Raw genomic sequence first — 27899 nt, forward strand, 5'->3', positions numbered from 1 at the left:
GAGAGGCAACTTTAAATAATACATACTGTTTGCATCAATGATCCAAGTGCTGCTACATAACAAATGTTGCATTTGCGGTGATGTTTTGAACATGAACAACAGAAACAGAAGTTCCACAAACGGTTAACAGAAGCTCAAAGTTATGTTCTTTGTTTCTTTTATTTATCAGGTTTCGTCGTTATAATTCCGATGAAAGGGCAGCAGCAGTTTGTGTTTGGGGTTATTTTCCAATAGAAAAATGCTAATTTTGTGTCAGCAGGCCAAAGTGTTGAATCTTTTCAGAGATCTTTTGAGCTCTGAGAACTGAATGTACAGTAAGAAGTTATAACAACACAGAAACAAGACTTTTGGAATAGTACCTGACAAATTTGTCAGTATGCAGTGTTTGAGGATTTACTGTGTACCATTGATACAAAGTGTTAGAAAACATCATTGGTATTGCAATCCTCACCAACAGCATTATGTTTGAGCACCACAGAAATCTTTCTCATTCTTTTTCACACATTTAATGACATGTTATTGCTGCCTACTTAATACAGCCAACTGCTATTAAAAATATGACAAAAGATGAAAAGTTTAAAATCAGTGACCCACGTAACTTTTACTCTTCAAGAGAAAGAAGGTCACCAGTGTGTAGGGCTGGTATGAAGAACAACAACATGAAAGCATTTTTCAATTTCTGGACTAAAGAACAACTAACAAGATCAGAAGAACATTAAATTTCATAAAGTGCAAGCCTACAATATTTTAAATGTCATAACTGTCAATACAGGAAACACATTACGGTAAAAAGAAAAGAAAATGTAGAAACAGCTGACTTCCATAGACAAATGTAACACTGAGAAAACACTCGTCCTCTGCCTCTCTTCACATCCTCGCAAAGCTGGAATGTAACTAGAGAAAAATGGTCAAAGAACAAACTGGCCTCTTTACCATGTTGCTCCTCCTCGCTTTAACTTCATATTTCATTATGGATTACATAGTCTGGCAAAATACTGAACAAACACATCTCTGCGCAACACTATTATACATCATGTGTGCACACTCCAATGGTGGCAATAACAAAAAAATCAACACTAAAAAGTCAAAAGTCATTTCAACCAGCTGCTTCTTGCATTGCTGTATCATTCCAACATTTCAACAAGTGCAGTTAAATTTCAGCAGCCATGTGCAGTCACTTTCCCCTGCTGCTGCCAGGAATAAATCGACAGCAGTTCCTGATAAACCTTTGGACCTTTTACATCTGCCCCGCTACATTGAAGATATGAGGCATGCATATTAGCCAATGTAATACTGAAAGTTTGAATATAAAGACAATTTTACTTTTTAGCTAATACCTCTTAGATGTTAGAGGTTTCAATGGAACTGGTTGGTGATGTTATATACTATATATATATATACACACTTCTATTCACAAATAATCACATAAAAAGACCAAATCAACAATGAATGCATTTCAGTTTGTGAATCCTTCAGGATTTTCAAAATCTACTCAAATGTGACCAAAAACATCAAACATTTTCTCTAAAAGACAATTAAATAATCAAACAAAGAAAGCTACCAATAAGTTAGAGGTAAAATTGAGCTAAAATTCCTCCAAGCCTCTGTGAGAGACAGATTGTGAATTGAGAATTAAACATTTAATGGCAAATGGGAGGCGGTTTTCCACTGCAGGAACTCGCAGGCTGGTCTAGTGCAGCCTTCTCTTTAGTATTCATTCTGAACTGCTACAGTTTTCAGGATCGCTAACAAACCTACTGCATTAGCAGCCCTTACAACCTACTGTGGACTCACTCACTGGTTAAACTCTAAGATTTCAACAACAAAAGCCAAAGTCTATAGGTAGCAGTCTAATGCTTTTAAAGCACAAACAAATGTGCAAAATTTGCAACAGACACTAATATAACTGATCGCAGATATGTCAAATTGCTCTTTTTATACATTTATGTATGCTTTTATGAAGTTTTAGTACTGTGCTATGCAAGTTCTCATATGGATTTGATATTAATGTAGGTTACTAAGATTAGCTTTCCTTTAAGACACAGCTAACAGGGATTCTAATATCTGATAAATAGGATCCTTATAAATAAACAAACAGTGACTATTTTGGTTTCCTTTACTGGCATTCATAGTAAACTTTTGGGGCAGCCCTGAATTCCTGCGGTGCAAAGTTGCCTGGAACCATCTTTGAGCTTAAAGGAGTAAAAGCCACCAGCCAGTATGGTGACAACAATGACTTAAGGACATAGCGAGAGGAGCACGACTGGTATTTCTTGTGCTTTATAAGAAAGCAGCTAAGGATGTTCTGATTAGGTGGCAGGCCACACATTAATGCTGTCATCATGAAGATAACAGATGCCTGGCCATTTCAGTAATAAAAGTAACGATCTGTGTTATCAGAAAGCACAACAATTTGAACCTCTGACAGGTCACCACCTCTCCGATCTCTCACTAGATTGTCTTCACTGATTGACTGAACTAAACTGTACAGGCCCATGCAACACATGCACTACTTCCCTTTACTTTCTCATTCCATGTCATCTGAACATCTACAATTTCTTTTGTGTGGTGGAGCATCCTCTTTGGAGCAAACAACTAACTGACACACGTCTTTGCCTTTTTTAGCATGCAAGTACAGCACAGTGAAATGGGAAAGAAAGCACTATCACGTCACACAAGGCTGAAAAAAAGTCTCCGAATTAGTTTGTTAATGATATGAAAGCAAACAACTAACTCACAACATGTGGCGAAACAAAACCTCATGCACCTTTAGCGTGCTGCAAGTTGATACACCAAGCGCTGTTTGGCAAACACAAAACTCCAGCACTAATAATATTTTTGGTGAATAATGTGCTCATATAATAACTGTTACATTTCCTGATGTATTTTTAGCTCTACCATGCTTGTCTTTTTACAGGTGGATCAAAAACCACATGAAAGCTGCCAAGAATGTTTCCTTTCTTTGTTCCTTTACGTTAATAAATGATGAAAAATCTTTTTACAACACACAACCAAGGCTGTTATCATCTTGATGATAGTCTGCTGTGATGAAAAAAGTTAGAAGCTGATAAACAAGAACTAGTAAGCTGAACGGTAATGTGGAGCGTCTCATTTGTTTTACTCTTATGTTGCTCATATTTACCAGGCAAGCCAATGAGAGTCAAAATGGGGAATTTATGAGAAGAAACAATGTGAACATCTTTCTGTTGCATGACATTAACACTTACATGGAGGACATGAACTTGCATGTTGGGTTTTTTTTTTTTTCATTACCTGTTAAAAAACAAAATGACTATGAGGGCTTTGGCAGTGGAGTCTGTATTTACATATACGCCATACTGCCCTGTGTGAAGATGTTAGTAGGCTTCCAGTGAATCATCCCAAAATAAGCTCTGCACGTCCAGCATGGTCGCCAGCTCCAAAATATGCTTCTGTAGAAGGCTGCTCTCCACTGTGTCCTGTTTGGGGAGCTCTGGATAGGATTCCGGGAAACTCTGAGATTCCTGCAAGCACACAAACATCCAAATTGTGTTTTAGCTACCTGACAAAAATTCTTTGGTGGTCACTGAAGGGTTCTCACTCTAAAGTGAGAATCAAAGGTTTAAGTGTTAAGAAGAGCTTCCTTCATTTACGAGAAATTTAAAAAATACATGATTTAAATAGCATTTAAATACATTGAGAAGGTTAAAAAATTATTGTATGCAGGTAAACTATTATAACATTTAAAAAAAAAAGCAGTTTATTTTGAAAGTCATCTGTTATTCTCATTTATTAATATTATTTGTTATTGCCCCCATAATAACATAAAAGTGTTTTTTATTGAGTTACTCGATGGAATAATCAATATTAAAATACTGATTATTAAAATAATCAATAACTGTAAACCTGTAATAATCTGGGGACTTTAGTGGATTTGCTGACATGACATGATTTCCTGATGATGCATAAATACGACTTACTGCAAGTGCTTAAGAAACACTGGTTTGTGGAAATGCATGGTGCATTTTTGGCATATAAACTTAAACAATGTGGCTCCTTAAGGAAAGCAGACTTACCCGAAAGAGTTTATGCAGTCTCAGTGCAGCGGAGCAGAACACAAAGCGGATCAACAGCAGCCGCAGGAACTCGTCACCAAAGAATTGCAAAAAGGCTTGATCTGCATTAAACAATGTGTAAATAAGTCGATCAACAGAAGATGAATGTATCACAATTTATTTCAGTGCAGCCTTAAATCCACCATAGATTTAAACTTCTCAAGAAAGAGAAGTTTATTTTCATGCAGGCACCTACAAAGCTCACCTGACGGTCACAAATACAGTACACATGGGTCGTCACAGTAACCCATTCATAGTCCATGCTAATCTCCATAACATACCTATGGTCCGCGATCGTGTTAGCATCTGCCCAATGTCACGGTACACTTTGCGAAGGAATTCTTGAGCTCTTTCCCAAAGACCTCGTTGCACACTGTTTAAGCCACACACGGAGGAGAAAGCCAAGAGCGGACTGTAGAGGAACAGAGTGAAGAGACTCCCACGCTGAGACTGATCTAAACAGGTGAAGCAGAGACATTGTAAACTGAAAGTAAATTCGATGCCTGAAAAGCTTCCACTGAAAGCAGCATCTTTACCAAACATAAAAATACTGGTAGATACCAAAGACACCCATGTTAAATGTGGATTAATCAGCTGCTAAAAATGGTCCAGAATTTACTTTTGTCTAACTAACATTAGACTAAAAGCCTCTTTCTCTTTCAACCAAAACACTCAGACAGCGGAGCCACAGAGAGGAAGTTAGGCAAACAGACGAAGATGGAGTTAGTTTAGGTCTTCTGGTTAAAGGAGTGTGGTTCTGCAGTGACACCCACCTTGTACACTCTTGGGATATACCGTAGGTGATAGTAGGCACACCAGGGGCTGGCCAAATAGATTTGTAAAATTCTAATAAAACAAAGACAGAAACAAGCATTTTAATTATGGAAATATACTTACAAACAAACAGTGACATGTTTGATATATCTGCTGTGGACACTAGTGACATTTTTATCTTGAAGACAGATTGAGGGACATTCATACAAAAGCTGAACTTTTGTATGGATGAAACTGACACAAATTTGTGCTGTGTGATGTGAACAGAGGCGAGCATCTGCTCAATTTATAAATATTTCGACTTTGGCAAAAAATTAGCTTCACATTCGGTCAGGAAACCCATGAGCAGATTCTCTCATAGACCTTCATTCTCAGCATCACTCTCTCCCCTTTAGCAGTAATATCCCCTACATTTTAATTCCCTACTCTTACCTCGACCCCCCTAGTCTAAAACTAAGAAACACTGAAATATTAATTTAAATTTATGTATGTAAATCTATGTAAGATGAGACAAGATGTTCATTAATAAAATGTAACAAATGAATAACTAAAAAACTATTCAAATGTGATTAAAGTGTGGCACATTGTGCCATGCTTTATGAATGATGCATGCACCATGACAACCACTTCAATAAAAGTTCAAATCTAAAATAACAAAACAAGTTATGCAGCCATTTTTTTCCCCGCTTATCTGAAGTCGGATCGTGGAGGGAGGAGCAGAGAAGTCCTGCCTCCACGATCCGCCACCTCCTCCAACTTATCCTGGGAAACATTGAGCCATCTCTCCAAGTGTGTCCCAGGTATACACTGGGGCCTCCTCCTAGTAGGACGTGCCCGTCTGAACACCTTGTCAAGGAGGCGACAGCATTAGCCGTCACCCTATTGCTAAGAGAGAGGCCATCGACCTTTTGGAGCACCAATTAAAACTTAAAAATTAGATTAAACCACTAGTAACTCTGGTACTGACTAGTGACAACAGTGTTGATTAGTCTGCTAGGAGACAATATGTGCACATCCCTGGAAACTCATGAATATTCGCCCCTAACATTCTACAAAAGGAATACAATTTATAAAGATTGAAAATTACCATAAATTATTTTCTCTTGCCGTCTTGGTCCAACTGCTCTCACTTTTTCCCCTATCTCAACATAAAAGTCAAGTTTAATCCTAAAGCTACATATGGCCTCAACTGGCATCAATAAGGTTGCCCTACATTGTAGATTCTTGCATTAGGAGAATACACAGTCTATGAGAGAATTCCAGCTGAGGCGTCTTTATATTGCACCACAAAGCAAATTTTTTGCCAAAGAACCGAAGAATTACTGATCTTTTCATATTGGACAACACAAGTTTTTGTCAGTTCACCTCTTTCCAAAAGACTTTGTATGTAAACTTCACGTTGCATTTTGTTTGAACACACTAGTAGTGATGCAATGTGGCGGTATCCACACAGATAAAACTATTCTCAACTTTGAGGCAAGTACTTGTTACTAATGGAGTGAAGAAAACTATTAATTGACATAAGATAGGGTGTTTGTTCATGCAATTTATAAAGGAGGCATGAGAAAGACCAAACAAACATATTCAGTTACAGGTTTCAAGTTGGCCCTGTCATCATAACTTGCACATCCCCTGAATTAGAGTATCTCCCATGCAACCATATGTCCACTAGTGTTCAGCTGCCAACTACAAGGTGATGCGTAGTGAGCGAATTTCTTTTTATGCTGATTGGGCTTAAGTTATACGGAATCTGTTCTCACCTCACCCTGTGAGGTGAGAACAGATTCCCTCATCACATTTTTCCCTCCATTTGCCCATCAACAATTCCTCACCATTTAAACGTCTCAGAAATGGAAGGTCTTAACTTACATACCTTGTAGGCCGTGCTGTTTGAAGAATCCACAATGACAAAAAGAGGCTTCCGGGTGAAAGGGAATAAGTCTCCTGGATGAAGGCTGCAATATGCCAAGCAAATGTAACTCAGCAAACCCTCAGTGAGGTTCTGCACTTTTCAAGTAACATAGATAGATTCTTAGTAAGCTCTCTCACACATTATGACTTCTGTAAACATATTTAGAGTCAGGCTTTCAGCACGAAAGCCTGAAAGTCATTTACTTATTAGTAAAAGTAATAGGTAAAATCACTTCCTCTGATTTTGGTTTAGATGCTGTCAACTGAATAAACAAAGCAAAGTTAGAAGTATTGCTAGGAAATTCTCACCAATGCATTTCCTTCTGGGCCTGATTCCTCTTCTGCACCGTCTCTCCATTCACCACATCTCGATTTGTATTCGTGAGAACTCCTCCAAAATCATATGGTCCTGTGGGAAAGGGTTAGACGCTTCTTTGGTGTAACTCGAAAAGACTGTATCGGTCATAAATATGCATTGGTAATGCTTGGTAGAAGCCACTGTCCACAACATCTTCAACTTCCACCTGAGGTACAAATTTAACAGCATTCCGAGGGAGGCTAAGTATACTGAGTCTGAACAGACCTTGCTCTGCATTAGGGATGAGACTTGAGAACCGGTTCCCAGTAGTTCAATTTCTATTAATTGTTAGTGTGCTTGCCTATCGATCCTGCTTAACGGTTTCATTTGCACTTGCTGTAAACAGCTGATTTCAATTGTATATTGTTAAATGGTAATTATAAGACAATGCATTTCAGGTCATTTTAAAGTGAAATGCAAAAGTAATGTAACGAGTAGTGTAACAAATTACTTTCTCCCGGGAGTAATTAAGTAATGCACTATATTACTTTTAATTGTAATAAACTTTAAATAATGACCCCCAACCCTGATCATAACATAGAGGGGAAATACCTATGTGTCTTTGATATACTGCTTAGCAATGGAGGTGACTCTCAAAACTGAGCCAATGGGGACTCATTGAGAATTGATAAGGAACCAACGGAATCAGAATTGCTAAATTCTTATCAATTCCCATCCATATTCTACATCTCCTTTGTTGCGGCTGCCACATGAGGATGTGGCGGCAAAGTGATTGGTGCCTGGTGTGGTGGTAATCCATGAAGGGAGCCATCAAGCTGACAAAGGAGTCCTGTTGGGCTTGATTAGCCTGTAACACATTGGAGGCAGTTGATGTCAGCAGGCCGAGCAGAACAAACTGTGGTGTGGGAGCGGTGAAGCCATGGAAAAAGATTTTTGGATGGACAAACCGTGAGGCGACTCAGGAGGGAACTATAGGGGCATCGTACTCCTCAGCCTCCCTGGGAAGGTCTATGCCAAAGGAAAGGAGAGTTTGTCTGTTAATTGAACCCAAGATTCAGGAGGAACAATGCGAGTTTTGTTCTGTGTCTGGGAACACTGAACCAGCACTTTATCCTCTTGAGGATATTGGAGTGTCTGTGGGAGTTCGCACAGCCAGTCTCCATGTGTTTTTTGGACTTGGAGAAGGCATTTGACTATAACCCTATGGTACCCTATAGGGAGTGCTGTGTGAGTCAGGGTGTTCAGCACATTGTTATGAGGAATCCAGTCCCTTGGTCTGTATTGCCGGCAATAAGTTTGACTTGTTTCTATTGGGTGCTGGACTCTCTCAGGGCTGCCCTTTGTCACGTTTCTGTTCAGACTTTTTATGGGCAGAATATCTAGGTGTAGTCAAGTGGTGAAAGGCTTCCAGCTTGGTGACCTCAGAATTTCAGCTATGTTTTTTGTGCACGATGTGTTCACAATTGAGGAAAGAGGGGAGCAGGAGATCGACAGACGGATTGGAGCCGCAGCTGCAGTGATGCAGACATTATACCGGTACATGGTGAAGAGAGAGGTGAACATGAAAGAGAAGCTGGTGATTTACCAGTTAATGAAGCCAAAGCTGACCCATGGACACAAGCTTTGGGTACTGACCAAAAGAACGAGATTGGGAATAGAATCTGGGGAAATTAGCTTTCTCCAAAAGGTGGCTGGAGTCTCCATAGGTGAGGAGTTCAGCCATCTGAGAGAGACTCAGATTAGAGCTGCTACTCCCCCCACATCGAAAGGAGCCAGTTGAAGTGGCTCGGGTATCTGACAAGGACGCCTCCTGGATGCCTTATGGTTAAAGTGTTCTGCGTATGTCCTACTCGGAGAATGCCCTGGGGTAGAACCAGTAGGACACACTGGAGAGATTATACATCTCGGCAGGTCTAGGAAACCCCGAATAAATTGCAGGTGGTGGCTGGGGAGAAAAAAATCTGGGCTTCTCTGCTCACACTGCTGCCCCCGCGATCCAGCCCCCGATAAGCAGAAGAAAATGGAAGGAAGGACACGAGTGTTGCAAACATGTTTACTATAACAAAAAACTCTTGAAATGGCAGTGTTGCATTTGCTGTTGTCTCTAATTTATTGTTATTAGTTACATCCATGACTTTGCTTGAATGGTTTTTAAAAACTTTACATCAGATAAAACCTGGAAGCCTGTCTCATGAACCAGACATTTGACTTTTTCAAGACATTTCATCAGATTTCTTTCACTTATTTTCACTTTTACTTCCTACCACAAACATGTGCTAACAGCTAATGACATTACTGATCTCCACTCCAAATTGGTCTATTATCGTATTCAGAAATTCCATGAAATTACAGACAAACAAAACAACAACAACAACAACAACAAAAGAAAAACAAAAACTTACCCTCATAATCTGAATGCCCAGTAGGGAAGACTCCAGTAGCTGACAGGTAGATGAGCAGAACACTGTTAGCAGGTAGCTCCTGGAAATAAAAGTGGTAAGATAAAAAATTAAGTCTCAAATTCAAGTATTTCATTTTACTATAACTACTAATCTTAAATAATTTACAGCGCATGATAACCGAAAAACTCTGAATCCATTCAATTCAATTGAAATTATATAGTGCCAATTCACAACCACGTCTTTCTGAGTATGATAATACAAGCTTGGCACACCCATTTTTTAGACAGTTTCTCCCATTCTTCTTTGTAGAACCTTTCAAGCTCAGGTTGGACAGGAAGGGTTGGGGCCAATGTTCCCTCTAAGCTGCGCACGTGTGCAATTGCGCACTGCTGGCACGGTCTCTGCGCAAAGAAAATCTGTGTTGCGCACAAAAAAAAATCTAACCTGAATTGAAATTAAAATAAATACGTTAACAATTCTGTTTTGCAGTGTTAGTCAGTAAGTGACTGGCTGCTCCCGTATGGGATTAGAACGATGCCACCTTATCCCATAGTCCAGCCAATGATGCGATTCACATTCGTATATACGCAGCTAATCAACGTCGTTGACAGGCTATGACAGCGTTCTTATGTGCCGACACCGGTGTTTTAGCTGGCAAAGCAGCGTGGCTGATGTGGAGTGAAGCCACGTTAATGACAACGTGTACAACCATTGGAGAGGTGAGCAGGACAGACGGAACAATTGAAAAAGGGAAAAGTGTGGACTTTATACCAGTTTTTAAATTGTGTTGATAGGCCACGTAAAACCAGAGTTACGATAAAAATATATACAATGTTTGGTTTTCTTCCTGAATACTATCGTTGTTTATATTTACTGCGGGAAGAAACAGTAAAAACGGCGTTTTATAAGGAAAACGCTCGAAAGCACTCTCCGCCTGTGAGCAAAAACAAAACCAACCCCCACCCTTTCCTATTGGTCGAAAAAAGTACCATGTCGACCAATCAAAAAATGATATGGCAATGTGGCATCTATTGTTAAGAAACGGGGGGAAGTTTTAGGAGTGACGGCGGTGTTTTGAGATGTGAGAGATTTGAGACGTTTAGCGCAAATCTTGTGTAGTTAGTGTGTAGTGTAGTCAATAGTTTTGTTGTGTGTGTCAGAACAGTGAGGCGACTGCTGAATGTTACAGGTGTTAAAGGAGTCATACATCTGTTGTCAGGCCTGCAGGTATCAGGCTGTTGTTCTCCTTTATCTCATAGTGGACAGAAATTATTTTTCGGAGTGGCACAAATAATTTGTGTGGCATCAGATTTGATGCAGAACAGCTGATTGTTCTGTAAATAGTTTGAAATGTTTATTTAAAAACGCCTTGGCTGCATTAAAAAAATAGCTGCAAAAAACTTTGTTTGCCCAACTCAGTTACTTTTTTGAAGAAGTAACTATATAATTAATTGCCCAACATTGGTCATTATATACTGTATTTGGCAGACAGAGTTACAGGACTCTCTCCCAGACCACAGACTCATAATACAAGTCAGAGCTTTATGAAAAAAAGAAAAAAAGTGTGTTTTCAAAATTGGAGTTCAAGTTATTTTTACTTCCAATAGTGTTAACATACTACACAGGTCATGAACAAGATTTTTTAAATTTTCATTTATAAGTGGGCTAAAGCAGTTAATTAAAAGTAGTCTAACATAAATGTAAATGCTGTAATTTGATTATTTTAATAAACCATGTAACTTGGATGGATTCGATGCTGGCGTGACCACAGTGCACACGTCTGATGTCGCTCACAGTGGTCCAAGGGATCGCTCAGGGAGTTTGTGTGTTCGCTCAGACACATGAAAAATTAGAGGGAACATTGGTTGGGGCAAAGCCATTTTCAGATCTTTTCAGAGACGTTCAATCGGGTTCAGGTCTAGGCTCTGGCTGGGCCGTGACTCCTTTGTTATCGTGACTGTGTGCGCAAGGTCGCTGTCCTGTTGGAAGATGAGCCTTCACCCCAGACCAAGGTTCCAGAGTGCTCTAGAGCACATTACCATCCAAGATATCTATGTACATTGCTACAATCATCTTGCCTTCAAGTCTGACTAGTCTCCCAGTTGCTGGTGCCAAAAACATCCCCATACCATGATGCTGCCACAACCATGATTCTCTATAGGTATGGTAATGACCAAGTGCTGAACAGTACCTGGTTTCCTCCAGACATGATACTCAGGCCAAAGAGTTCAATCTTTGCTTCATCAGAACAGAGAATATTGTATCTCATGGTCTAAAAGGCACCTGAAGGACTCCAGGTGGGTTGTCATGTGCCTTTTCTGAGGAAAGGCTTCCATCTAGCCACGTTACCACACAGGCCTTAATAGTTGAGTGCTACAGAAATGATTGTGCTTCTGCAAGGTTATTCTCTCTCCACAGAGCAATGTTGGAGCTCTGTCAGAGTGAGCATAGGGTTCTTGGTCACCTCCTCAACTAAGGTTCTTCTACCCCGAATGCCAGGAAGCCACAATTAGGAAGAGTTCAGGTGGTTCCAAACATTTTCTATTTGTGAGTGATAGAGGCCACTTTGCTCATTGGGACGTTCAATGCTGCAGATATTTTTCTGCACACTTTCTCAGATCTCAGAGATCTACAGATGATTCCACTCCATGAACTCCATGGATTTGTTTGGGCTCTGACATCAATCATGCCCAATCCAATCCCACCGATTTACCTGATTTACTGACTTGAGTAGATTATTATATACACACATATATACACACACACACACATATATATATATATATATATATATATCTCAAAAATACATGTTCAAGAATTTCAAGCAAACTGTTTCAATTTGTCTTTACATGGTAATATGTATATAACTTTGAAGTGAATGAATGCAATCCAATTTGGATTAAGGCTATAACATAACAAATGTTTCCCTCAACCACTGTGTAATATAAATAATTAACCTCAGTGTGTGAAGAAGACTCCGCATATATATAAACAAACTGGAGGCTAATGGAGAGACATGATTCAAACCACTGCAGCGTAGTACCTTTAATACCAAAAGTGTGTTCTGATCTCTGTAATAAAACATTGCAGGCTATGGTCAATGCTTGGTCTGCATTGGAGTACCTATGTTCCCTTTATGAGCTTAACTTGAAAACAATGCCCAGATAGCAGCGGAAAGAAGTGAGAATATAAATATTAACAATGCAAATAATGTAAATATATAATACATCTTGGAGATAAAAATCTCAACTTATTGAATATTTATTGAGGAAACCTGCGATTAAAGTTCATACTGACCTTAAAAGAGGCAGACAAGAAAGTAAAAAGCTGGCTGAAGGTTGGCTTATACAGCAAATACTTGTGAGGGTTTTCTCTCTTCGCTGGCTTTTCGTTGGGTTCCTGTGGAGAAACATCAAACAAAACATTGCATGTGTAAACAAAACATTGTAAAACCTTATGTAAATGCAAGTGAAATCAAAAGGCTTCTAGGCCAGGGGCTGAGGCACACTGCTGTGTGTACAGGTGTATTATGTGGTTTTATCATCCCATTTGTGCATTTATACATGTGGTACAGTAATAGTATCTTCATTAACAGACAAGCAGATTGGGATTGGACAGTAAATGTGTTCTTGTGCAAATATATACAGTTTATACAGAGGAACAGTTTGTCCTGTGGATAAATCCTATGCTCCAGCTCAGTCTCAGAGACCCACACGATGGACATGCGTCAACCAGCATGCAGCCTGTTTCAGTTGCTCCTGTTTTTTTAATCCATACTTTAAACTTTTTCCTTACTTTCTTTGTCTTTTACTTATTATTGTAGCATGTTAGTTTGTTTTCAATAGTTTTCTCTCAAACATGTGGGTTGAGAAAGTTTTTCTTCTCCTTGTTGCCGCAGAACTATTACTTTCATTGAGGAATGGGATTGCGGCATGGCAGTTACACACCACACGCTCTGTGGCTGAAATGGATGCAGAGGTGGGGGACAGAAGAGAACGAGGGAGACGGTAATACAGTGGAGGCTTCAAGCAATGAAGAGCTTTAAGCCGAGTCTCCCATCTAGTATAATGGGGAATGTTAGGTCGCTAGCAAACAAGCTGCACGAGCCAACAGCACTCGCCTGGAGTCAGAGAAGCCTGATGTGCTTCACTGAGTCATGGATTAACCAGGATATTCCAGATGACAATGCATCTGTGGAAGGCTTCCATACTGTTCGGGCCGACATGGACAGCACCACAAGCAGGAAGGAAGGGGGCTTGCCCATCATTACCACTACACGATGTGCCTGACACTCACCATCGTTCCTTGCTTGGAGGTCTGTGTGGCCAGGTTTACTGGTTCCCTCTCCAAAGCTTGAAGCATGCGGAACATATCTATGGTTAACTCACTGAACTTCACCTAAAATAAATGACAAAACAATATTAATATATCAAGTTACTGTTTCAGCCTTCATTGTGGTTTGAAAAATGATTCAAAGTCACACACAAACACAACTGTTTGCCATACACAGAAAAATGAGAGCCCTCAAAGATAAATCAGTGCTGCAGTTATAAAGAAAATGAAACAAAAACAACTACTGGTTATATTGTAATCTTCTCCTACAAAGTTTGACAAAGATTTTAGTTTTTTGGGTCATAACAGCCAGGAGTGAGCAGTGCAAATACTATCAGCACTTCTGAAACTGAATGTTAGTGTAAGCAGAAAAATATCAGATCAGAGGCCCAGAGAGAGGACGTATATGAAATAATAAAATAATCCATCCATCCATATTACTTGTTTTAGAGTCAGTGTCTCAAGTTTTCTCTGAAAAGAGTTGCAGCAATTGTGGAAATAGAAATATATTGCTTTTCTAGTCTTAGTACCCAGTTAAGCCACTTTAGATTACAAACAACATTTAACTAGAACATGCATACAGTATCCAAAGGAAACCCACAAAGGTACATTGAGGAACATGCAACTTCTACATCGAAAGACCCCAGCCAGGGTTCAAGCCTTCTTGCTGTGAGGCAATAGTGCTGATCATTGCACCTCCATGCTGCTCATGCTGATGTGTGTCAAGTTTGAGAAACCATGAATCAGATTTAGTGGGTTAGAACCTGGTTGTTACAGTTGCCGATGATTAGTGCGTCAGCAAGGATGAGCTGCCCAACCACCATGCCTTGTTCCAGTGGAGGCACACTTCCCTCCTGTAGCCGATTGCTGATGGTGACGACAGAATTGTTGTCGTTCAGAACTACCACAGGGTCTGCCTGTTACAGACAAACAATTGAAGAAGAGCAGTTGAAGAAATAGTGCGGATCCAGTATATCACCCAGCAGACAAGAGGAAGAACAGAGACATCTCTGTTTACCTCACTGTATGTGCACAAACATGACAATTATACCATAATGAATAAAATACTAACACAATGAAATAACATCAAACAGTATTACGCTTGGAGGGTTATTTACCTCTATAAAAGCTGCCACTTCCTGCAGAACCAGGTTCCACTCCAACTGGTCCTCTGTGTTGAAACGCTGTGTGTAGTCTTCAATTTCCTCAGATAACTCCTGCAGATGGCAGATAGGCAGGAAGAGCAATAAGTGGTGTCATGAAAAAAAATGAACAGTTTTGAATTTTTGCACAATCATAAAAGTAAATCGTGAACAAAATTCATGAAGTAGACTACCTCATTCACATTTACAGGGAGAAAACCCCCAAATATTAGCACAATTCAATACAATATCTGCAGCTCCTTAGATCTAGAAAATATTCTAACGTAAAAAAAAAAAAAAAGAGAACCTAAAAGAGAGATTTGCAAAACCTGTTAATGGTACCTCAACATGTACAAAGTGTTGATCTTTGACAACATGAGCAACATACCTGATAATGATAAGATAATTAAGATAAGATAAGATACTCTATTACAAATTAAGAAAATACACTTCTCAGCAAAAACAATAAAACCACTGACAGGTGAATGGATTTACATTGATTGTTGTGTTTTGACTTGTTTAATTGAGAAAGATAAGGCTTAATATAAGAAAACTTGGCTTATGGTATTCATGTAGATACTACTCCGACTTGCACAACCTACCTAAACATTTTGAAGACCACGCACAACCTTTTGGATGTGAGTGGCCTCATTACTAACTACTAAACTATTAGCCCAAAACCAAGACCTTTTCCTCCTCACCCAATTCAGCTTAATATTTTTTCATTACTTTGAAACGGAAACAATAATGAAAATATAAGGGGGAATTTTTTTAAGCATTATAATACAGCATCTTCAACTTTGAAGTTATCGAGTGGACTGTAGACAGGTACTACACTTGGCAAATTATAGTTTCTCCTATTACTAAATGATTTTCCCTTATAGGTACAGTTTGAATGTTTCTTCCTTTATTTAGCTGTTTTTGGCCCTTTTTTTTTTTACTCTGTCACATGCCTTTCATTCTAGTATTAATAGTCGATATACTCATTAATACAAAGTTATTACTTTGTAATTATAGTCATGTGAATGTACCTCATTATTAAAACGGTTACCTAATGACTGAAACCCTGCATACCAAGCTGTAATATAAAGTACTAACAATATGGCTTCCATACCTTCACCAAAACTTTGACAAGGTCCATCTTGTTTAAAAGTAAACAGACGACTATGTAGCGAGCATAATAACGAAGCTTCTTCACTACTAATTCAGGCCTGATGAAAGACAAGAAAAGACAATATGAGCGTGCAAACACAAACAAATCAACATAAAGCACTATCACAGTTGAAGCCATGTTTATTAAATTGACTGGAGGCACCAAATGGTTCACCCTGTGTTTCTTAAGACTCCAATAAACATTTTTGTCTTTTCAACAAATATTTGATGTAAATATCTACACTCTGGGGAGCGTGAAAAGAGAAATTTTGTTCATTTTTGGAAAAAAAAGACATCAGATCGTGCACACTCACATAAAAAGTAATATGACTCTTACACACTTAAATGATCCCCAAGAGTGCAGTCCAGTCCGCTCAGACACATTATCAAATAATGATTAAATGGAGATAAAAATCTATAAGGAATGTTATACACTTAAAAATGTAACAGTACAAGAGCAAATAGCACAAGAGTTTAATGCTGCAGAAATTCATTAATCTTGGGATTTAGCATAACGAGCAAAAAATTAGACATTTTAATTCCAGTTAATTATTTCAACGCTGAGGGAAATCTTGGTGCTGCTGTTTATATCAAATGTGATAGCTGCACGTTAGAGCTCTGAAAGCTTAAACTGGATCATTTTAAACATTCTAGGTTACTAGTAGCTGCAGTTCCAACTGTGTAAAAGAGACCTGGCAGCAGATTATAATAAATTATAACATTTATATATTTACAGCTGGGCAACAACTTGTACATTTGAGACATGTTTGTCCAGCAGGGAACCTATATTGCACTTAAAACATGGTGCAAATAAAAAATTAGTTAAATGTGGAGGTTCCAAACGACTAAACTAAAACATAACCTACTTCTAACCAGGTTATGTCTGGAGCATAAGTCACCATGGTGACCCAGCCAGGTAATAAGAAAGCCACTTTCACACATAGTTGACAAAGTAGTACACCCCTCTGAATCAGCAATCATACTAACTTCATTGGGAGTTTTTTCGCAGTATGATCTCATTTCTTAATACAGATAAATTTAAACAGGCTTGTTATACATAACAAAAAGACATCTTACAAAAACTGCAACTTACACTACTTTAACAAAAAATATCTGGAGCTTACCTGTCCTCTTTGTTGACCTGAAAGTAGTAGGAGCGCTGACGAATGGCTGAGTAGAATGAAAAGGCCTCATTCAGGTAACTTGTTTCTGAGGTACGAAGGCTGTCAACAAAGAGGAATACATATTTCAAATTTGCATCTTTTTAAACAAATCTGCAAGTGGTAATTGATAAATTGAATGAATGCAGCAGCATTCATTTGCTTTTCTGTGTTTAGTTTAGACACCAGGGACAATGAGCTGAGCTGTTTGAGGCTACCTGAGAGCTCTGAAAGTTTCATAACATACCAGATCTACCATGTATTCACTGTTTTACTTCAATGATAAAAAAACAAAAAAACATAAAGATGTGAAAACTGGACTAATGTGATCTCTTTTCTATCTTCTTACAGTAGAGCTGTCTAGAGATTCTTTGCTCTAAACCTTTTCTAGTTGGAATTTCCACAAAGCACTGATTTCTGTTTTTCCCCTAATTTTTAATTTGGATTACATTCTCTAAAGCACTTTCTGAGTTCTGTGTTTGAACAGCTCTACATAAATAAACACTGCTTGCTTGCAGTTAAGTAATGCAATACTTAAAGTTATAATGACTAGAATACTCAAAGTAGTAACAAGAAGTGGATAAATATGGGCACTTCCATTGTGGTGACAGACTAGCTTTTTCAGATGTAGTTGCCACTGAATTAAATTATCATTATTATTTTTTTTATTTTTTTGAGTTCCATGCATTTAAGGAGTTTTGTGGGCTGTAAAAACAATGTTTGGACGTTTCCTGCTTATGCAGAAGTGGCTAATTTCATCACGTCCAACACTTTGCCAGTTCTTTTTTTTCCCTTAACAGTTGCTGGAAAAAACCTAGGTGCAGTAGGGATGGGAATGATTTCAGTTTGTGTGCAGGAGGAGTAAAATAGTGGTGCAGGCTGCGGCGTGTATAAGGACATAATTTTTTTTTTTTATTGCACAAAAAGAAAATTGCGCGATGGTAAAGTGGAGACTGCATCCAGTACAGTAACAGCTGCATTGTGCTGCTAACACAACTTCAGCTCTTTGCAAGCACCTGCACAGACAGCATGCCAACGCTAAGCCAGCCAAGAACAATAATTTTATGTTAGTGTTTGATATTTTAGTGTACTGTCATTTTCTCAAAGAATGTACGTGATGCTGAAATAAAATCAGTGGCAAGTCTTCATGAAAACGGTAAAATATACTGTCGTCTTCCACCATCTGAGTTAAGGAAGGTATGCTGATACTAAACAGACATGGAATTTTCGGGACCCTATGTTGGGACCCCAATAAGCAGTCCACTTCATTCAATAGGCAACAACACATGCATCCTACCTGATGACTACCCTATCCTTAGTCATATTAATAATGTTGCAAAACATTGATACATGACTCAGGAGGCCCTGTCACTTACTAGTAGTGGTAATAAAGCTGTCCAATTTTGGATGCAACTTCACCAATCTGCCATCTCTTCAGTCCATACCGACTGTCCAGAACCTGCCTGTCAATAAGTATAAAAAGATGTCAAACTTAACATTGAGACAATGATAAAAGCAACCCTTAGAAAGAAAAAAAGAGCATTCTTCATTCAACTATTTAAACGGTACAAGAAAAAAATAACCTGTGTTGTTGCTGGAATTTCCATAGCTTAGTGTAGACGTCAAAGGTCCGTCCAAAGTAGGACTGCCACTGCTTGTGTCCATATTGAGGAAGGTCTCTGCAGCAAAAGACGGCATAAAAGAGGATAGAGAAGGCAAGAAAAGCACACATAAAATTCAACTGATTGCCTTTCAAACAAACTCCAATAAAAAGAACAGTGAAAACATTCGTGAAAGAGTTGTTAGCACTCTTGGTGCTTTTTGTGACCCCAGCTACTTTTTTTGTTCAAGGAAAAGCAATGACCTTTTTGTTCCATTACATGCAACACACATTATACAAATTTTTACATCTTTTTACGTCTTTTTACACAGAGCTCAGTAATTATTTGAAAACTATTTTTTCAATTGCAACGATGCCTTCCAGTGACTGGTTTTTGAGAAAAGTGATTATTAAGCCACATTTAGTTTTGCAAAGATGCTCTCTGTTTGTCTTGAGTTTTAAATCCAGCATATCCCTTCCTGAAAGCTCAAGGATATCTCACATGTTCAGCTTACAATTATCCTTGTCTTATCACTCGAAGGGCCACACACTGGGCAGCTTAAAGCCTTACCTTAAAATTTTAATGAATGCTATTAATTAGATTTTCCTTTCTCCATGCTCCAATATTCAACCAGTAAAATGTGCTAAACAGCTTTTTAAAGCATATTAACAATTACAGTAAAGAAAATGACACCATGCTGCACATTGTTACTAGCTATAGTTAATTTTCAAACCTTTTCAAGCTTTTAAATTTTCAAGGTAAACTTAAAATACAGTTTTTATTCTCATAAAACCACCATGCACTAAAGACAGAAAACTACAATAAATGCACATTAACTGAGAAAAAACCCCAACATGGATAGCATACATAATTAGTGTATTCTGATACACACATATGAGAATATATTGATGGTATTAAATTTGATCCGGTAATGCCTAGCTGATCTCTTCTTACAATGCTCACACGCCAACATTACTACAGTGAATGGTGAACAATCAAAATTAAACTGGATGTTTAATAATGGTGCTTCATATTTCAACATGGCTCTGAATTTGTGCGCCCTCTAAATCCTAACTTTGACCTGATGACCCGCTCCCTCTGTCAATGATTCAAATGTGACCAGAAGGCAGCGTCAGCCCTGACTAATGCATCACAAACCCAGTGCGTCACTCTCATCTCAGAACAAAACAAGCAGAAGGCACCAGGGTACAAAAGGATGGCTGGCTGATTATCTAGCTCATAAGACACTTTCACAATACTTCACTAATAATTTTTAAACATACAATATGATTATTGTATGAGTATTGCAATAACATATACTGAGATTTATCACCTTTTCTAAAAAAAAATAATAAAATAAAATAAATTATGTCCTAAAAGTTAATCTGTTTTATCCAGTAAGATGAAGTTATGATGGGCATTATTGTAAGAGCTAGGAAGCAGGCACTTTCAGTCCTGCCTGTCTGTAAAATTAACAGAAAGTATTAATTTACCAGGATAACACAATAATTTGTGTCTGAAAAGTATTGTGTTTCTCTTTTCATCTTAAAGTCCCAGATTTAAGCTGAACTAAAAAACATTCTATTAGCAACTAGACATAAACAGTGGCAGCCTACCTTACCAACATTGATCAATAACAAAAATATGGTGCCAAGCCACAGAAAAACAAACAGTAGGGCTAGGGGATGTTTTAGAAATTTCCCAACTTCCAGCCATTAACCACAATCGCTAGATCCCTGGCTGTACGAGACTGCATGCCAAAGATCCTTGGGCAAGATACAAACCCCAAGTTGCTCTCCGGTGCAACGACTGGAGTGAGCATGTCTCTTTTCACACCTTTCAGTCTTTAACTTATTAATGGGATGCTTTTGCAGACTGTTAGTACATTTGAAAATAGCAAAATGAAGCACCAACATCGGTCATGGCTTTGGTTTATATCTGTGTCAGTTTTTCATTCAGCAGAACAGAGTCACTAAGAGCTAGACTTCAAAAGGCATTATGAGCTAAAATTTTACTATTGGAAAAGTAAATGCAAGTTAACTTGATACTTTTCATAAAAACTGGGAGTACCCAACATATCCATGTCAGTCGGGGGCCTGGCCCCATTTTGTACTCAATTTCTTAGTGTCAGTTCTGGCCAGCTTGGCTTATATCAAATGACAGGTTTACCAACTCAGCAGGAAAACTCCTGCTACTCCAGATGGCCAGTCTCTGTTTATTCGACAGTTTTTCTGAAGCTTTCTGAAGCTGTGATAGCCACTCTAACAATATCGCAAGAAACAAATTCAAAAGAAATGTGATTAGGAATGCATCTGAGGACTAGATTAAGTGTAAACTACAATATCTTGCTTGGTGTATGACAAAAAGAAAACAAGCAACCTTAAGAACCAAGTAAGGCCAAGGCTTCAGTCAGGGTGATTTGTGTGTGTGTGTGTGTGTGTGTGTGTGTGTGTGTGTGTGTGTGTGTGTGTGTAGTTGCCATTTTTTGAATTGTTGTGAGCAGCATGACCCTTGTCAGTTTTTTTTTTTTTTTTTTTACAACTCCAACAGCAAACTCTAATCTTATTTTAGAATCTTTTCTAGATGTAAGGAATTGTGTACAAAAGACAAAAGTGTAAACAAACCAAAGAGCTTCTAAGCTTAAGTGCTTTAAAGCTTTGCTGTATTGATGACAGCTTTGTACATGCTTGGCAACATCTTAACATTCAGGTTCTCACCCAGAATGGGTAGTGTTATTGATAAACTTTCTTCCTTTCTTATTGTGTGTTCAGACCCAACACAAAAGGCACTTTTAGATTCAATAAAGGACTAGATGTTACAATCCCAGTTTGCAGCATAAAATCCTCTTCTGTTGTTACATTGTATTTATATTAAGTCCCATCAAAGCAAACAAACCACAGTGACAATTTTGCAAATGAAAAGCGTGAGTAGTTAATTTTGCTGTGATTTTATGCACAGGACAAAGTAACAGTAACTTTATTAAGATGTGGATTGCCATCTAATTGGGTCTGCCTGTTTTTGACATATTAATTTGTCCTCCTTTTAGTAGATTGCCTAACTCATGCCTGAAATGAACAGGCTACTTCTGTGCTTATAAATAAATTACTTAGTGAAAAATCTAGGACCAGTACTGCTTCTTGATCTCAGGAGTTCTGCTCAGAGTGTGAGGGACACTTCTTTTTCCTTCTGTAACATTCAGTAAGCTGCAGCAACCATTCAGTCTGGGCACTATATAAGTAGAAACATCGTAGAGACATCATGTTGCTTCTAGCTTTCTCTCTAAGTGATCATCTCACTTGTAAAATGTAAATAAAAGCGCAGTTGGTATCTTTGATTTATGTCCATGATCATTCTGTCAGCTGACATTGCGGACGAGAAGAAGCAGCATAACAAGAAGGTGGAACATAAAATGCAAGTGGGACAAACTCCAACAACGGGTGGAAATAAATCCACTAAAATGGCTTGCACTCTATAGCAATCACAATTAGTTTCTAAATAGTGTAAATAGGTCAGCAATGCTCAGGTGATAATTGCTTCAGTTATAAAATGTTTCAAACTCCAAATCAGGAAAGTACGACAAATAGCCATAAGTGGCACGAGTTAGTTAATTGTGTTGATGCATAAGTGTTGTCCATCTCGTTTCCAAGACCTAAGTTTATAAGAAAGATATTAAAGATTGGAGATCGCTAGTGATGTTGTCAACATTAGCCATGGCTCTCACTCTAGATGAATCACAGAGATTATATCTCTTAAAACGGGAACCTTTATTCATTTTTTCAGCAGAAGACTAATAGCAAAGACATACAGGAAAGCGCCTAAAGGACATCCCTGTTTCACCCCACTGGAAACATTAAAAGGTTCACTCAAAAAGCCATTTACTTTTACTTGCACAATGGACTTTTATGAAAATTCACATATGTCTTTAACACTGTCTACAAGTAGGAATGTGAAACATAAATGCTTTCTTTTGATGCAAACCTATATAAAGAAGCCTGTGTCATTGCCAGTATATACAATTTCTCTTAAAGTTATCTCACATCTGATGACTACACACATCATTAACTCCATTCATTATAATTTTAGCTAATATTTTATAATCCACATTCATTATAGATTGCTGCCTGTAATCATTTAAATCACATTCATTGCCATTTTTATGAAATAAACACACGACTATCTATCTTACTCGTGTGTAACACAGGTCTATCCATCCCTGCCATTGCTCAATCTGAATGAAGCCATGAAGAACATTACCAAAAAGGCGACATTCACAGATTACTGAAGCCACCAATGTGGCACATTCCAGGTCGTGCCACAATCCTATTGTCCAAGATAATACTGGTATACATTTTTATGTGATTACAAAAAAAAAAAAAAGTCATATTACGATATGAATGAAATAGCAATGCAATAGGTGGAAACTGGTCTTAGCATTTGAACCAAAATGCATCATTTAGTACAACCAGGGTTTAAAGCATGTGAGGAGGTGACAACAGCAGCTGTAGATCTGCGACCCAAAAGGAAACAAAATACTCCACTGTGCAAAGCAAAGGCAAGTGAGCCAGTGTTAGCAACTCTGCAATATGCCACTGCTAAAACCGCCAGGAAGGTTTCTTCTTCAGCTGCTGTATGTTTGATTAAACACAGTATTTTGGGTTTCGTGAGCACCAAAAATGTGTCTGTGAAGGAAAATCCTGAGCGTTCTAAATTGAAATTTATGAAAAGTATTGCTCAGAGTAAAAAGAAAGAAGTTTAATTTCCCAGAGAAAGAGCGTTTTCAAACTTTTAAGAAAAGCAGAAAAACTTGGAGAATGCTAACTAAATGTTTCATACGCATGCATTTTATTCATTTTATCTGCCTGCAGAAGTTTCAGGATATCAGATTTTATGTTTAAAACACAATTGTTTTGACTAACATGATATTCTGCTCAGTTCATTCTTAGTTATAATTTAATAAATGAATGTAAGCACCCCAAAATGTTTATGCTTTAAATTGTATTCATTTTTTTAAGCCATCAAATAACAAATTTCCAAATTTACATGAGCTACACATCAATCCACCCCTCTAACACACAGGGCACACCACTGGTACCGAATGCTGCAGAATAATCCAGTGAAAACACACTCTTGAGGGGTATCTGTTCAATGCACCCATTCACCAGAGTAATGCACTGTAAACCAATGTTAGAGTAGAAAACACAGTCCAGCAGACAGAAGAAAACAAAGTAAATTCCAACCAACCGTAGCCCATTGAAGAGTTGCTTGGACTTGTCCAGGAGATAGCAGAAGTCTGTGACAGTCTTCCTTTCACCTAATGGAATATCATCCTCAGTCTCAGCTCCAGTCATGACACTGACTTTTCACACCTGAATTTAAAGAGAAATGCAGACCGTATACGGTCGATACTCTATAGACTGATGGTGATGGATTAAAGAAAAACATTTCAGTTACAAAGAAATATTAGTACTCATTGAAACTGATGGAAACTACATGAAAGTCAGCCAATCAGAACTTGTGACTGACTAATGTATCTAAGAAGAGAAACAATTTAGACTGTTAAAATGAAGCAAAATATTGTTGTTGTTTTTTTTGTCTTGATTTCTGGAGCAAATTCCTGATACTGTCTATCCTGTAACACTTACATCATGATTTAGTAAATTCCAGTTGTTTTTAAACATCTATAAATAAATTTGATTTGACTTGAAAATAATCTAGTCATATGTAACATGTTGATATGCATGGTTGTACTACTGAACAAACACTGCTGATTGGAGTTATCCAAGCGTCTTACTGGTGCCCTACTTACTTATGAATAGAAATAAGAAACTATGGAGGAGGAAATGCATCACATGGTCACCTTTTTTTAGGTTGACCTGGGATGTCCCATATTTCATTCTCACAGTGGCTGCAGTCTCCAGTTTGCTAAGGATGTACAATCAGGTCAAGGCAGCAGACAGCTAGGGCACAATGTTCAGCTAATGCTCTGCCTGTTAAAATCATTTGCAGCTAATGACAATTTTACCGTGCTATAAACATGTCTGGCTATAGCTGTGCATGTGTGTGGATCTACATCTGTTTGGCTTTTAGGTAATGTAAATCTATAATTTCAAACTGAAGAGTTAAAAAAAGGAAATTTTTTATACATTGAAATTCAATATAAACCTCACCTTAACAGATTTTTCAGATTAATTAAGCACTGCCTAAAAGTATAATTTTCTTGTACTTGTGTGGGCATTTGATGCCATGACAGTGTATGTGGTGAGAAACAGCAATAGCAGCAAACAAAGCCCTGTCACATTGAGTAGTTATGTATGCAGCTGTACATGACAGCTACATACATAACTACAGAAATACAGTTAACAGTCCATTAATCCTTTTCTGAGTGGGCGTGCCTGCAAAGTTCAGTGTTTGCAGTAGCAGAGTCTGGATGTTAACTGAACTGTTATGTATGATGGATTATACCAACTTATTCCAGAATAGATAGAATAGCCCTTTATTGTCATTGTAAGTATTTGTACATTTCTAATATTATGATTACAGTTTAGTCCAATGCTAGACTAGCAACGTCTAGAGTTAAGTGAGTTAGTGGGATGGTGACTATCACTGTGCAAACTTGTGAACGGAACTCAAGCTATCTTTACTTAACTTATGTAATGAAGTAAATGAGTGTAATGACATGGAATAGCACGTCATTACACTCATTTACTTTGGGATGCTGCTTATATTTTTATTTAAATAAATACATTTAGGTTATGGTAAAAGTTATGCGAGATAGTTGATTGAAAAATAAGGTTTTTCATGTAAAGATTTTTCAGAATATGCTGCGAACACTTCTGTCTTGTAAGTTAGAGTGTTCTAGCTGCTTCTTAAAAAAGACATGCGAAGACGGCACGTTGGACATTTTTGTATTGTCTAATTATTTTCCTCATGAAACAACTGATGTTCTTTGTATGAAGTGTGTGAAGCCTTATTTTACTTGTAGTACCTGAAACTTCTGCTCAGTTTTAAATGAAGGCGAGAAGCTGTGAGAGAAGGTCTGCATGACAATCTCATGCTATACATCATGTGTACCATTTTTTTCTCCCGCTTTCCCTTGTGGCTTACATATCATGTTAACAGCAGCAGAGTTGGTAAAAACCTGTCTCACCTGTGAACATCTCAGTGGCGAACTGCTTTGTTCCAAACCAACACAACACGCAGCACAAGTAGTATTTGTCACTATGTTTGGAAGAAAGATCTCCAAAAATAACAATCAAGTTTGGAGAAATTCTTTTTAAAATTAGGTAAACTGAATACCAATATTATTATCACTGGTAGATGGGTGGCATTCATTTAAATGCAATTCAAATTTCTATCTTTGCCGGTAAAAATCTGTATCAAAGAGCGTGATTGTGCTGTAAGCTCTAATAACATAGCTAATTCCTGATATCTACCATCAGCATCATGAATAAAATCTCAACATAATAAGCATCTGGATATTAATAATGTGAAGCACAAAGATAACAGAGAATACCTCATATATGCAGGTGACACTGAGTGCTGGCGGTTGCAGGGCTTTAACCGCCTCTGCTTGTGTAATTGCCATTTGTTCTTACCTGTGCAGCCGGCTAACGGTGACAAACTGTACTATCTTTCACAGAGATGCTTCTCAAAAATCACAGCGAAAGCCTCGACGAGCTCTACTGCTGAAGCGCGACTTTCCTGGCATCTCAGTGCGTGGAAGTGACACCAGACCGGCTAACGAGTTCCCCCGCAGCGTTGATTGGACTGCTGTCTGTCCGAGCTTGAACGCTGCTCAAAGGCTGTGACAGGCGACGAGAAACAGAAGGCAGGGTGAGGACCGCCGCTGGCACTGCTCCACTCCAACTGGCTAGCTATTTCCGGGTCAACTATTTCAAAATAAGAGCTTCATATCGTTACAGTTTTTAATAGCCAAAACTTCAACCAGTAGCAGGATGATCCTATGATTCTTTAATGCCATTTTAGATAATGATTAAAAAATACTGGTGGCTCAAAGGTGGACTGTTTCAATATTAACATTCAATTCAGGCTTATCCATACACTGCCAATTTACAACAATAGGGTGGGAGGGTGGCTTCAGGGTCACCTGATCCAGCCCTAACTGTAAGCTTTATCAAAAAGGAAAGTTTGAAGTTGAAGAATCTTAAAAAGCAGTGGGGGTGTCTGTGTATTGAATCCAAACTGGGAGCTGTTTCCACAGAGGAGGGCCCTGAAAGCTGAACGCTCTGCCTCTCATTCAACCTTTACATATCCAACAAACCACATATAAAACTAGGGTGTCGTGGGGTGTGGTTTGTGGCTCAGTTCAGGGGAGGGGTGGAGCAGCGGATTCAGGGTGTGGTGACAGGGGAGGCTGGTTGGTGCCTAAAAGGCCCCGGGAAATGGATTTTCCAGGCGACTCATTACAACCCAATGGCCAGTCACATGGGATATGATAAAGCTCTGGAGCAGATAATGGCCTGATTTTATTGGGCGGTCATCCTAGCGGATGTGCGCCAATGGTGCGCATTCTGCCTGGAGTTTCAGCTGGTTAACCAGCCAGCCATTCCAAAAGTGCCTTTGCACTCACTGACATTAATAGAGGTCCCTTTTGAGCGCATAGGTATGGTCCTCATTGGGCCATTTCACTGGAGTGCATGGGAATAAGGCTTTGTACTAGTTGTGGTCGATTACACCACACCAGGGGTCGGCAACCCTAGGCACGCGTGCCACAGTTGGCACGGGAAGGGTTAACTGATGGCACGACCATAGCTGGACTGGCCATCGGGGTGGCCCGATGCTTTTTCTTTTCTTTTTTTTTTGTAACGGTATAAACAATGAAAGATGGTGGATTGGCCAGATGTTGGCCAGTGTGTAAAAATAACTCAATTGTTTGGTGGTGGCTATGGCGGAGCTTCCACAGATTCAGTAACATTAGCAAATGGTGGAGGCCAGCAGGCGGATGAGGGATAAGGGAGGCAGGAGGAGGAGAGACCCGAGGCGGCCGCCGGT

At 38.6% G+C, this 27899-nt stretch overlaps 1 protein-coding gene across 2 annotated transcripts; it reads right to left on the minus strand.

Annotated features, from left to right (window-relative positions):
* On the minus strand, positions 1-26740 carry scai (suppressor of cancer cell invasion). Of its 2 annotated transcripts, XM_063477885.1 has the most exons (17): positions 26483-26740; positions 24129-24253; positions 18870-18965; positions 18663-18749; positions 17251-17349; positions 16089-16185; positions 14951-15049; positions 14597-14749; positions 13797-13898; positions 12798-12899; positions 9501-9579; positions 7089-7188; positions 6742-6823; positions 4868-4940; positions 4376-4549; positions 4056-4156; positions 1-3503 (listed from the first exon to the last, which is right to left on the minus strand). In XM_063477885.1, exons 2-17 carry the CDS (start codon positions 24233-24235, stop codon positions 3357-3359), a joined length of 1698 nt encoding a protein of 565 aa, XP_063333955.1. In that variant the 5' UTR covers positions 24236-24253; positions 26483-26740; the 3' UTR covers positions 1-3356. The 2 variants fall into 2 exon arrangements, with proteins under 2 accessions (XP_063333955.1, XP_063333956.1); XM_063477886.1 differs by lacking the exon at positions 26483-26740 and having other exon boundaries at positions 18663-18745; positions 24129-24238.
* Between the last annotated feature and the right edge of the window lie 1159 nt (positions 26741-27899).

Source organism: Pelmatolapia mariae, linkage group LG7, assembly GCF_036321145.2.
Source record: "Pelmatolapia mariae isolate MD_Pm_ZW linkage group LG7, Pm_UMD_F_2, whole genome shotgun sequence".
NCBI lineage: Eukaryota > Metazoa > Chordata > Actinopteri > Cichliformes > Cichlidae > Pelmatolapia > Pelmatolapia mariae.

Coding starts and splice junctions, on each gene's coding strand:
- scai (XM_063477885.1), bottom strand. CDS start 24,235: ATGACTGGAGCTGAGACTGAGGATGATATTCCATTAGGTGAAAGGAAG. Junction 13,899..14,596: donor TCGGCAACTGTAACAACCAG/GTTCTAACCCAC, acceptor CATTTATTTTAG/GTGAAGTTCAGTGAGTTAAC. Junction 4,550..4,867: donor ATATCCCAAGAGTGTACAAG/GTGGGTGTCACT, acceptor TCACCTGTTTAG/ATCAGTCTCAGCGTGGGAGT.